The sequence below is a fragment of the Miniopterus schreibersii genome (assembly GCF_964146895.1).
Source record: "Miniopterus schreibersii genome assembly, chromosome: 19".
Classification (NCBI taxonomy): domain Eukaryota; kingdom Metazoa; phylum Chordata; class Mammalia; order Chiroptera; family Miniopteridae; genus Miniopterus; species Miniopterus schreibersii.
Genome location: NC_138119.1, coordinates 30,277,591 through 30,289,046, shown reverse-complemented (window position 1 = coordinate 30,289,046; position 11,456 = coordinate 30,277,591). Strand labels below are relative to the sequence as shown.

General features: G+C 42.8%; 2 protein-coding genes across 3 annotated transcripts in view; one reads left to right on the top strand and one right to left on the bottom strand.

The window, feature by feature from the left end:
• Nucleotides 1–1,106, bottom strand: part of EIF2D (eukaryotic translation initiation factor 2D) — a 31,557-nt gene extending 30,451 nt beyond the window's left edge. The window contains exon 1 of one of the 2 annotated variants that reach the window (XM_081120448.1): nt 930–1,106. The gene's annotated coding sequence lies outside the window, so the exon portion shown is untranslated. The remainder of the gene's footprint in view (nt 1–929) is intronic. The other variant, XM_081120449.1, reaches the window with a different exon arrangement.
• A 256-nt stretch (nt 1,107–1,362) lies between these two features.
• DYRK3 (dual specificity tyrosine phosphorylation regulated kinase 3) lies at nt 1,363–11,157 on the top strand. The gene is made up of 3 exons (XM_081121078.1): nt 1,363–1,520; nt 3,314–3,425; nt 9,353–11,157. The coding sequence occupies exons 1-3, from the start codon at nt 1,444–1,446 to the stop codon at nt 10,925–10,927; spliced, it is 1,764 nt and encodes a 587-aa protein (XP_080977204.1). The 5' UTR covers nt 1,363–1,443; the 3' UTR covers nt 10,928–11,157.
• The last annotated feature ends 299 nt before the right edge of the window (nt 11,158–11,456 follow it).

The following is an 11,456-nucleotide window of genomic DNA, read 5'->3' as shown; positions in this document are numbered from 1 at the left end:
AGGGGCAAAAACCTTATTTACAAAATTAGGGGAAAAAAATGTTTAAAGCATCAAGGAAGGAAACATTTTTATTTCTATTTCTATCAGAGGCTAAAGCAATACTGGTCCCAAAGAATACAATTCCCCAAACGAACACAGTCTTAATTTAATAAGTGAAGAACTTTTGGATTTTAAGGGCATGTTTACTTGGAAGCATGAAAACAAGGAATATGACTTTTGGTCACACGGAAATGAGCCTTGGATGGAAAATTTCAACTGCTGGGACTCTGGTTTGGGTCAGTGAGCCCCCGAGTGCCAGCAGGGGGCGCCCGCGTCTGGCATTTGCAGGCACAGCGTCGGGTCTTTTTCCTTGAGGGTCAGGTGCCTCGTGCTCTGCAGGTTTTAGGAAAGGCGACTGGATGCCGCGCTCAAGAAAACACCACTTGTGTTCTTTCCCTCCCACTTTAGTTTCAACTACCCAAATCCGTTTAACATCGATGTTACTAAGGAAACCGTCTTAACTTTGCAGAAAGGACACCCCCCCACCCCCCCCCGAAGAAAAGCCTCCTTCCAGGGGGTCGGGTGCAGCAGGAGGAAGCCTGGGGATTTGCGCTTCTAGTTCAGGTTTTGCCAACAGGAAGACCCCGAGGGAGCACGGCTCGTCTGGCCTCAGTTTTCTCATCCCTGAAGTGGCCCTATGAGCCCTCCGTCCGTGGCATCCCACGGCAGGGGACTCGGTCCTGTTCATATTCTGGACAAGAGAGCGGACATCTGTAAAAGAGGGCCGTCCTTTGGCACGGTTACTGAGATGAAATAAAACAATGTAACGTTCGAAAGCCCTGGTGGTGTCACGAACTGGTTGTGACCGCTGCCCTCCTACGTAACTGACCGAACTGCTGGGGGGAGGCTCCGCAGGGAAGCCGGGAAAATTGCACATTCTTTTCACTCACTTTTTAATTCAAATTCCAAAGAGGTTTTAGAGCTCCAGGCCGCAACGTGTTAAGGGACAGCAGACGGAGGCAGGGCTGGGCATTGAGCGCCGCTTTCACAGGCCTCCGCCCGAGCCTTTCTCCCCCGCGGCCGCCGCCCTCGGCCCTCAGCCCGGCGCCCGCCGAACCCGTCCGCCCGCGGCCGGCGCCGCGCCTCGAACCTTCCGGAGCCTGCGCCGTGGCGTCGGCCTCGGGCCCCGCCCCCGTGCGTCACGCGTCTTTGCGCAGAGGCGTTTCCCGGGGGTGTGCCGCGGTTGCTAGGCGACCGCCCGCTCCCCCGCCCTCCCGCCCGCTTCTCCTCTTCTCCCTCCGGGGCCAGGCCAGTCGCGAGCGAAGGCGCGCGGAGCTGCGGCGTCTGCACGCGGGTCCCCTGGGAAGCGCCGCGGCCCGGGAGGCCGCCGCCCCGGCGCAGGTGGACGCTGCCCCCCGGGCCCTCCAACCGCCGCCCCTCCCCCCGGGGGTCCCGAGCTAGCCGATGGGAGGCACGGCTCGCGGGCCGGGGCGGAAGGATGCGGGGCCGCCCGGAGCCGGACTCCCGCCCCAGCAGCGGAGGTAACGGCGCCGCTGGGTAACGGGCTGGGGGCGCCCGATGGCGCGGCGGGCGCTGGCCGGCGAGGTCAGGGGGCGGGGAAAACCTGGACCCCAGCGGGAGGGACGCAGAGGGGGTCTGACCCCCTCAGGAGCCGGCCCACCCTCTTCCTCTGCTCCCCTCCCCCAGCGCCCCGAGAGCCCGGGAGGGAGCTGGAGCGGGTTTAGGGACGCGGGGTTCCCACCCTCGGGATCACCTCGGAAGCCCTAGATCGGGGGCAGAGGTAGGGGACTCTAAACTGGGACTTTTTAGCCACCTGGGGGAGGCAGGGCGCAGCCGCTCCCCGAGAAGCCCTGTTGCTCAGAGCAGATAGCCGAGGGCTGCTGAACTCTTGGGGCTTCGATGTGAGGAGTGCGGTTTGACTCGGGGGTCGCAGGTGAGGGGCTCTGCAGGTAGGGCTTTCGGCGGGTCCTGTTTTGAAGGCTTCTCCGCCTGGCGTTGTATTTTACACCTAAATGGGGTGCAGGGCCCCCTCGCTTCGTTTGCACGGAGACTTCCTTTGGGTAATTTCCTCCGGCGATTTGTAAGAAATCTGTAGATCTTCTGTGTCTTTTCTTTTTCCTCTTGAGATGTGGGCGTCTGTCCCGTTTTGTCTGTTTTGTTCACACTGTTGGCAAAGAGACAGTCACATCCAGAATTTTTTGGTTTTTGTCAGCGAAGCACTTTTCGTTGAAGATATAAATGATTCTGTCAGAATGTGAGCATGTTTTAAAAAGGACATTTCAAAAATATTTGCAGTGGTTTTTTGGGTTTTTTTGGTTTTTTTTTACTGTTTGTGTTCCTATAACATCAATTAAGAAAACCCTAGAACTAATTTTGCAAAATAGTTTTTAAAGGCAACTGAAATATTCTAGCATATTTTAAAGATTAAAAAAAAAAAAAAAAAAAAGACTGGCCCTGCAACTGGGTCATCATCATCGTATACCATATAAAACTGATGTAATGAAATGCTGATGTGTGTAACTGGGAAATCCAGGTTCTTGGTGGCAGATGAAATACATTATTCAGGGCCATCTTGTGGATTAAATAAATCCCCTTCATCTTTTGTGTCTCCTTACCATGGTGTAGGCACAGTGTTAAAGAAGAAATGACCCTTAGTCATTTAGAATTTAGCTTCCAGCATCCACCAGAAAATGGAGTGGATAACAATGAAGGGAAATTTAGCACATTCTGTCATTTAGAGGATTCCTTAATATTTGCTGTAGTTTTCAATGTATTTTGCTACAATTTAGGTAGATGTTAAATAGATAAGTTAAAAAAAAAAAAAAAAAAGCGCTAAGAAGGCCTTTATTTCTTGCCTGTAAGACCCAGAGTGTGTAGACTGGAATTCTTCCCAGTATAGCATGTGGAAAACAGGCTCAGGAGGAATGCAGTGCAGCCAGGGGTAGAGCTGAGATTAGAATCCAAGTCTGGAAAATACAGTAACTTTTTTTTTTTTTTTTAACATTCTGGTTAGTTTTTAGGCATGAGAGTCAAACTAGGTAGTAAGTTAAGTGAAATCTTTTTAATAGCCCTTCTTTTTAACATCCAGAAAGACTTGTTTTAACTATTTCAAAATACAAACCTAGAAATGCTATACTTTTTAAAAAAAGGAAACTTTCTTCCTCTGCCAGACACCCCAGTGTAGTATAGACATTTATGTGCATTCATTATTCTTTGCAACAGACATGAAGCAGTTAAGACACAGGATGTTTTGGAAATAGAAATTTATATACTTCAGTTACTAACAGATTTTATCTGCAATCCTTTCTACTAGATTGGGGGATGGTGTCTACGATACATTCATGATGATAGATGAAACCAAATGTCCACCCTGTTCAAATGTTCTCTGCAATCCTTCCGAGCCACCTCTACCTAGAAGACTAAATGTAAGTAAATGAAGTAATTGTTTGTGCTGTAATTGTCTTGGAAAGGAGGAAGTGCTACTTAATGCCCAAGGTACGGTTACATCTCGCTGGCAACCCAGACTCTTTGTTTCCTTTCGGTTTCGTCTTGATTTTGAAATAATAACTTCTGTGATCTGAGGTTAGCTTTTCAGATTGATTTTGATTTGGAGACCACCTATTCCTTTCAATCACTGGGATAAATACATGACATTAAGGAAAAAAAAAATATGCTACTTTTATCTAGGTAATGTATATTTTGTTGTAAGTGTATTCAAAGACTCCATTTAACAAAAACAAGGAATAGAAAATATCCCTGAATACATAGATTTGCAGGTTTTTCACCTATAATATAGAAATGTAGTTTTAGTTTATTAGTATGCTAAAGAGAACTATTATTTTAGTTTTATTTTTTCTTTTTAAAATTTATTTTTAATTATAGCTTATATGTTTATATACATTTACATACCTTACAAACTGTTCAAACTGATAGGTCTAGTATCCACTTGGCACCATACATAGTTATGATATTATTGACTATATTCTCTATGTTGTATTTTACATCCTGTGGCTTATTTTATAATTGGAAGTTTGTGCTTCTTAATTTCCTTCCCCTTTTCTACCCCTCTGGCAACCATCAGTTTGAATACATTCATTTTATAGGTCATAAATAAAACATAACAGTACAGTTTGGTTTTTGAGGCATTTAATCATTTTGGAGATTGCAGAAATTTAGCTTTGGACACTTTTAAGATAATAAAAAAGTTAATTCATATTCCTTCAGCGTAGCAAGGAGAGCAGGATTTGGACAAGTTCCATGATAGGGAGAAGCTATCCTGTGACTTTAAAATTTGCTGCATCTAATGAACGGATTGGATAGTTGAAGAGATTAATTTGTAATATTTCTCCTTCATTTTTCTGTGTTGAAGACCTAAATTTGTTTCTAAATGAAAAAAAATTACTTGTATTTTTCATAGTCCTTCCTAACTTTTTGTCAGCTTTTGGTAATCAACCTTTTCACTACTTTCAAGGCTAATAATATTACAAAGTATGGGCTAAATATATTTGGAAGGTTGGTCACCCTATTTTTAATCTCCTCTCTGGAGTGAAGTAAGGTTCCTTTCCATTCTCTGTAAGGTTATTTCTTTCTTTCTTTCTTTTTTAATCCTCACCAAGGGTATTTTTTCCATTGCTTTTCAGAGAGAGTGGAAAGGGGAGAGAGAGAGAAACATCAATGTGAGAGAGACACATTGGTTGGTTGCCTCCTGCACGAGCCAGGGATGGAGCCTGCAGTGGAGGTACGTGCCCTTGTCCAAAATCGAACCTGGGACCCTTCAGTCCGTGGGCCGTCGCTCTAACCACTGAACCAAACCAACCAGGGCAGTTTGTTTGTTTATTTATTTATTTATTTATTTATTTATTTATTTATTTTTTAATCCTCACCGGAGGATACTTTTTCCATTGCTTTTCAGAGAGAGTGGAAGGGGGAGAGAGAGAAAGAAAGAAAGAAACATCAATGTGAGAGAGACACATTGACTGGTTGCCTCCCACAGGAGCCCTGACCAGGGCTGGGATCCATCCTGCAACTGAGGCATGTGCCCTTTGCCGGAATCGAACCTGGGCCCTTCAGTCCACAGTCTGGCGCTCTAACCACTGAGCCAAACTGGCTAGGGCAGTTTATTTCTTTAATATGTAAAAACCTTTGAGAACTCCAGAATCACATATTCATTGTGTTGACCATCACATATTTTTTTTTTTATGCCATCGGTTTCTTGATTACTTGCTGCCAGTTAGCACCTCTCTATAGGAGGGTGGTGCATTAACATGTGACTTAAAGTTCATTTTAACTTTAATTCAGAGTTGGCTAATGCTAATCACCTTCCAGTAGGTCAGTTAAATTGTATGTTTCAGAATCAAAATGAATTTCTTACTGTATGGTATTCTCAGTAACAGTTTTTGAGAAACACAAGGTTTTAGATTTTAACGCAGTGGTGTCTTTGCAGACTTTGTTGAGAAATGCATTTTGACCTCTTGGTTACACTTACAGTTCATGATGCCATGAATCTATCCCAACACCCTATTACTATTTTCACAAAGTCTTTTAGCATCATTATTTATCCAAGATGCTCTTGCATTCGTGTAAACTACGAATTATCTGCTCGTAGGCTTTTATTGGGTTAAGTTTTGTGGTGCAGAGATTTTGGATCAAGAACTAGGGAGGAGAGGGTAGTGCTTTATATCTGAATGAGAAGGCAATTTTTTTCTGAATTTCTTAACAAGATCTTTAAGACTTGATTAACACAGTAGAAGATTCTATTTGAAATGTCAAGAGACCTCCACATTAACAGTATGTGAAGCATTCTTAAATAAAACATGATTCATCTGGCATTATCTGTCTCTCTGGGTATAATTACATAGTTAAGATATTTGATATAGTCGATCATGTACATTGCTTGGTTGTTGTGATTATAAACCCAGACTAGGATTACACCGTGTTTTAACACTGTTATACTCTAGCATGTGTGAAAATTGTAGAGTGTCCTAGAACAATGGAAGGAAGATTTTATTTATAGCACAACAGGCTTGATACATAATTGATTCAGGCCCGTATTTGCAATATTTACAGGAAAGGAAAGAATGCTAAGGAGAGAACCCCTCCCTATGTGGAAGAATTCCTTCCTGGAATTCTTCAGATTCACTGGCGATTGGAACCTTGATAATCCATGGTGAACTAGACCTGAAGTAGCATGTTCTGTTCTGGGGGCTACTCCTGAAGAGAGACATACAGTGCAGCCCATATTGAGAGTGTGAATAGAATAGTAAGGGAACCTGACACAGCCCTGGGAGATAGAGAATGTCATGGGAACAATGAACCTAGAAAAAATTATCTAAGGGCTTTTACATGAGATTTGGGTACTTCTATGTAGTTCCAGAGGGCAAAAGCAGACTTAATTTTCAGGGAGAGAGATTTAGGCTCGCTTTTAGGAAAACCATGAATCAGGAAATCAAAATGACATTTTTAATCTGATTGTAATAGTTCTATGGAAATTAAATTTCTGTTATATATCGGTTATTAATGTTCTGTACCTGAGACCCTCTCTTTATCACAAGCAGAAATGAAGACCTCCAGAGCCAGCGCAGCCTTACATATAGGCAGAGTAGGTGAAATGCCCAGGGATGGACCCTGGACCACAAATACCTTTTCTACCAGTTTGTCATTGATGACTGCATTTCTTACAGAGTCATTCCTTTGAGTTAAGGCATTGAACTTCCTTTAAAGTTCAAATATCTCTGGAGAGGTAACACATTAAATTGTGTAGCAAGTGGAAAGCAGGTTTTATGTGGAGGAGAAAGTGGGTGAGGCATGTCTGTGCATCCTAAGGAAAGGCCTATTGTGGGGGCCTTGATGGAGCACAAGGCATATTTTTAGTGCTATATGCCTAGCGGAGGGAGACTGGAAATACGGAAGAAGGCACCCCAGGGAGAAGAGATCAACAGAAATGGGAAAGGGAGGCTATATAGGAGTTTAAACCTTAATATATTGAGAATTATTGTTACCAGTGTTTTTTAAATGTTTTACAGTTTGTGAGGGTCTTTCACATATATTATTATTATTAATTATTTGACTCACACAACATCCTCTAAGGTATTATTGTCTGCATTCTGCAGATAAACTGAGGCTAAGAAACTGGGCTAAGGGTTAAGCAACCTGCCCAGGGACTTAAAGCTTTTAAGCAGTATAGTCAGGACCTCAACCCAGGTCTTCTGACTTCACATTGCTTCAGAATGTGTCCCCAAGACTAGTGGTAAATATTCAGATGCATTTAAGTTAGAGAGTGAAAATTTTAAAGAAAACTGGCTGAGATGCATGCAAATGTTCACTTTGTTATATAAATTTACCTATAACCAAACTTTTCTAGTTCCCTGGTTCAGCTAAAGTATCTCCTCATAGATTGTAGCTCCTTGAGAACACCTGTTTTTTCTTAGCATTTATAATAGTGAACAGTAAACGTTAGGTGAATGTTGGATGGATAGGTAGGACCCTCTTCTTTTTTTCATTCTCAAAAACAGGAATAGTTATTTAACTTAATTACTGATGAGAAAAACCTTGCCTTATGTTTTATATTTTAGCAAGGTATTTAGGTTCTGTCTGCAGGCCCATTTTATTTTTTTGACCAGTGATAGTTATCCATTTAGGTATCAGAGAGATTTTTCCTGGTCCATGTCTTGCCTCCTTACTTTAAAACTAAATGCCAAAGTGTCTCTATAGTTGCTTGGCTGCTTTTGTGTAAGATTGTGTAGTACCTCATTTCTTAACTGTAGTACTCTACAAATGTTTCAGTTGATTAAATGACCTAAAAGGAGGAGGCAGAACTAATACTTTGCTTTTATAACTTAGATTAGGAGCTGTCTTTAAAAGAGTATGTCAGTACTTAAATACTTCTATCCTTTTGTTGTTGTTGTTGTTTATATTTCCATCTTTTACATTATTTAAGGTAATAGGTCAAGTGTTGTTTGTTTAGATTATACAAAAATTCTGTTTTTTAAAGGTTTGGCCATTTTGTATCATTGCCTTTAAATTTTATCATTTTTTTTAGAGATTATAACTATAGTTCAGAGCTCCCCTGGAATGATCTACCCCTGATCATAGAGGCTGTCAGAAATCAAACAGATCTGGCATACAGTTCTTCAGGGTTTATTAAGAAAAACAGATGTTCTTTGAAGTGTCCCACAATTTTTTTTAATGACAGACTTAACTTTTTTTTTTCTTCTCACACCTTCTTACATTTTTCATAGGTGTTCTTTTTTCTTTTTTTAGTGTTTGGCTTTTTTGCTTTTCTTTTCTTCCATCTAATTTGAAAGAATCTTGTTTCTAGTCAGAGGAATAAGTAGAGCTTGCTTTTGTGGGTTACTGTTTTTTACAGTCAAAGGTTAAGCAAAATCAAGTAAAAAGAGTAGTAATACGTTTATCACTGAGGCTCATGCTGAGGGAGAGCAGGTGTATGTACATATGAGAGGGGGAGAGAGACCCTTTGACCTCTAGGAGAGTTTTACAAGAAGCAGGAGGGCATTGGGTTCTCACTCTTACTCAGATACATAAAGAATTGGCCTAGATGATCTCAAGAGTTCTCTTTGGCTTAGAACTTTTGTGATTCCATGAGCTGAGCTAGAACGCTGCAATAACTTATTTAGGGACCTGAGAGTAGATGATGAGGCCTTGGTTGGTTCCAGGCCATGGTCAGCATTCAGCCCCACTGGAGAGCAGTAGAACATGCAGTAGGAGAACCTGGTGCCAAGTTATGTTAATGGGAAGGGCCCTGGACTGACAGACAGAGACCTGGGTTGAAATCCTGCCTCTGTTCTTTAATAATACTTTGTTATTTACAGAACACTTTAATGTAATAGTTTTGATCCTGCTTATATGCCCTTAAGATTTGGGAAGGTACTTGAAACCATTAGTAAAAAATATTTAAAAAAATCAAGAGCCAGATTTTGTGGTACAGACTTGAAAAGCTGTGAGGTTAATTAGTATGGGTTTGGAGTAGTTCTAAGTGAAAGAGAGAAGACTTGAATTGGGCTTGAAAGAGTGTAGGATTTGAGTGATTGGGCGAAAGATTCTCAGTAGAAAGACATACCTATTAGAAGGAACCTAGAATGATTAGGGTATGGTAAGAAGACCATCTTGTCTTGAACAGAGCAAGGCATATATCGGCGTTGGGGTGGCTAGAATGCTCGGGGAGTCTGAGGATTAATATAACAGAGTTTCTAGAGACTCCTGCTTTTCTTATCTCGCCTTTGGGTCATTTTAACTTAAGCGACTGGATATGTCCTGTTGTGTCAGGGAAGGATTCTTTCATCCTTCCTCTGATTTTGTGTGACTTTGACATCATGCTCATTTTTCTTTTCCATAGATCACCACTGAGCAGTTAACACGAGATAACACTCAGCGCTTTCTGAATGGAGGCGAGATGAAGGTAGAACAGCTGTTTCAAGAATTTGGCAACAGAAGATCTGATACTCTTCAGTCAGATGGCATCCACGACTCTGAAAAATGCTCTCCTTCTGTTTCTCAGGGTCAAAGTTCAGACAGCTTGAATACGGTAAAATCCAGCAGTTCACCCAAAGCATCCAAAGTGGTGCCTCTGACTCCAGAGCAAGCACTGAAGCAATACAAACACCTCCTCACTGCTTATGAGAAGCTGGAAATCATTAACTATCCAGAAATTTACTTCGTGGGTCCAAATGCCAAAAAAAGACATGGAGTTCTTGGTGGTCCCAATAATGGGGGGTATGATGATGCAGAAGGCGCCTATATTCATGTACCTCGAGACCATCTAGCTTATCGATACGAGGTGCTGAAAATTATTGGCAAGGGGAGTTTTGGGCAGGTTGCCCGGGTCTATGATCACAAACTTCGACAGTACGTGGCCCTAAAGATGGTGCGCAATGAAAAGCGTTTCCATCGACAAGCAGCTGAGGAGATCCGGATTTTGGAGCATCTTAGAAAGCAGGATAAAACTGGTAACATGAACGTTATCCACATGCTGGAGAGTTTCACATTCCGGAACCATGTTTGCATGGCCTTTGAATTGCTGAGCATAGACCTTTATGAGCTAATTAAAAAAAACAAGTTTCAGGGTTTTAGCGTCCAGTTAGTACGAAAGTTTGCTCAATCCATTTTGCAATCCTTGGATGCCCTCCACAAAAATAAGATCATTCACTGTGACCTGAAGCCAGAAAACATTCTCCTGAAGCACCATGGGCGCAGTGCAACCAAGGTCATTGACTTTGGGTCCAGCTGTTTCGAGTACCAGAAGCTTTACACGTACATCCAGTCTCGGTTCTACAGAGCTCCAGAGATCATCTTAGGAGGCCGCTACAGCACACCTATCGACATGTGGAGTTTTGGCTGCATCCTTGCAGAACTTTTAACAGGGCAGCCTCTCTTCCCTGGAGATGATGAAGGAGATCAGTTGGCCTGCATGATGGAACTTCTAGGGATGCCACCACCCAAACTGCTGGAGCAGTGCAAACGTGCCAAGTACTTTATTAACTCCAAGGGCCTACCTCGCTACTGTTCCATGACTACTCAGGCCGATGGGAGGGTTGTGCTTGTGGGGGGTCGCTCACGCAGGGGTAAAAAGCGGGGTCCCCCAGGCAGCAAAGACTGGGTGACTGCACTGAAAGGGTGTGATGACTACTTGTTTATAGAGTTTTTGAAAAGGTGTCTTCACTGGGACCCTTCTTCCCGCCTGACCCCAGCTCAAGCATTAAGACACCCCTGGATTAGCAAGTCTGTACCCAGACCTCTCACCATTGAGAAGGTGTCAGGCAAACGGGTAGGAAATTCTGCCAATGCTTTCCAGGAACTGGATTCCAAGCTGCCTCCAGTTGTTGGCATAGCCAGTAAGCTTAAAGCTAACTTAATGTCGGAAACCAATGGGGGTATACCTCTGTGCAGTGTGTTGCCAAAATTGATTAGCTAATGGACAGTGATATGCTCAGAGATGCACATGTATGTATTTTTAATTATCTGCAAACCTGAAAATGGAAAAAATACAAGCCATTGGTGGATATGTTTTTGTTAGACTAGATTTTTTTTTTAACAAGGCAAAACATTTTTATATAACTGTAAAAAGAACTCTTCAAGGGCTAATTAACTAACCAGCTTGTATTGGCCATCCCGGAATATGCATTAAATGACTTTTTATAGGTCACCTTGTCTGTTGTTATTGTCAGATGTATATCAGCCTGTGTGTTCGGTTATTGGTTTAAACCCTCTTCTCTCAAGATAGAAGGTTTACCAAAAAGTCTATTCTGATAGACTAGTCTCACTTCTAGTCTCCCTCTGCACCTGTTCCGGGGGGTGATTTGGGACATGGTTGCAGTTACGGACAAGAGCCAAAGCTAGATCTCTCCCCAGCAGGCCTTCTGGGCTCGTCTAGCGAAAGGGTTCACGGCCAAGGCCAGAGTGGAGGGAGCTCCAGGCAGCTGTTGGTTACCTGGGGAACTGGT

What these genes read in the sequence shown, in the direction of transcription:
- DYRK3 (XM_081121078.1), top strand. Translation starts at nt 1,444, where the DNA reads ATGGGAGGCACGGCTCGCGGGCCGGGGCGGAAGGATGCGGGGCCGCCC. An exon ending in CTCCCGCCCCAGCAGCGGAG is followed by an intron (nt 1,521 to 3,313) that starts GTAACGGCGCCG and finishes CCTTTCTACTAG; the next exon opens with ATTGGGGGATGGTGTCTACG. An exon ending in CTCTACCTAGAAGACTAAAT is followed by an intron (nt 3,426 to 9,352) that starts GTAAGTAAATGA and finishes TCTTTTCCATAG; the next exon opens with ATCACCACTGAGCAGTTAAC.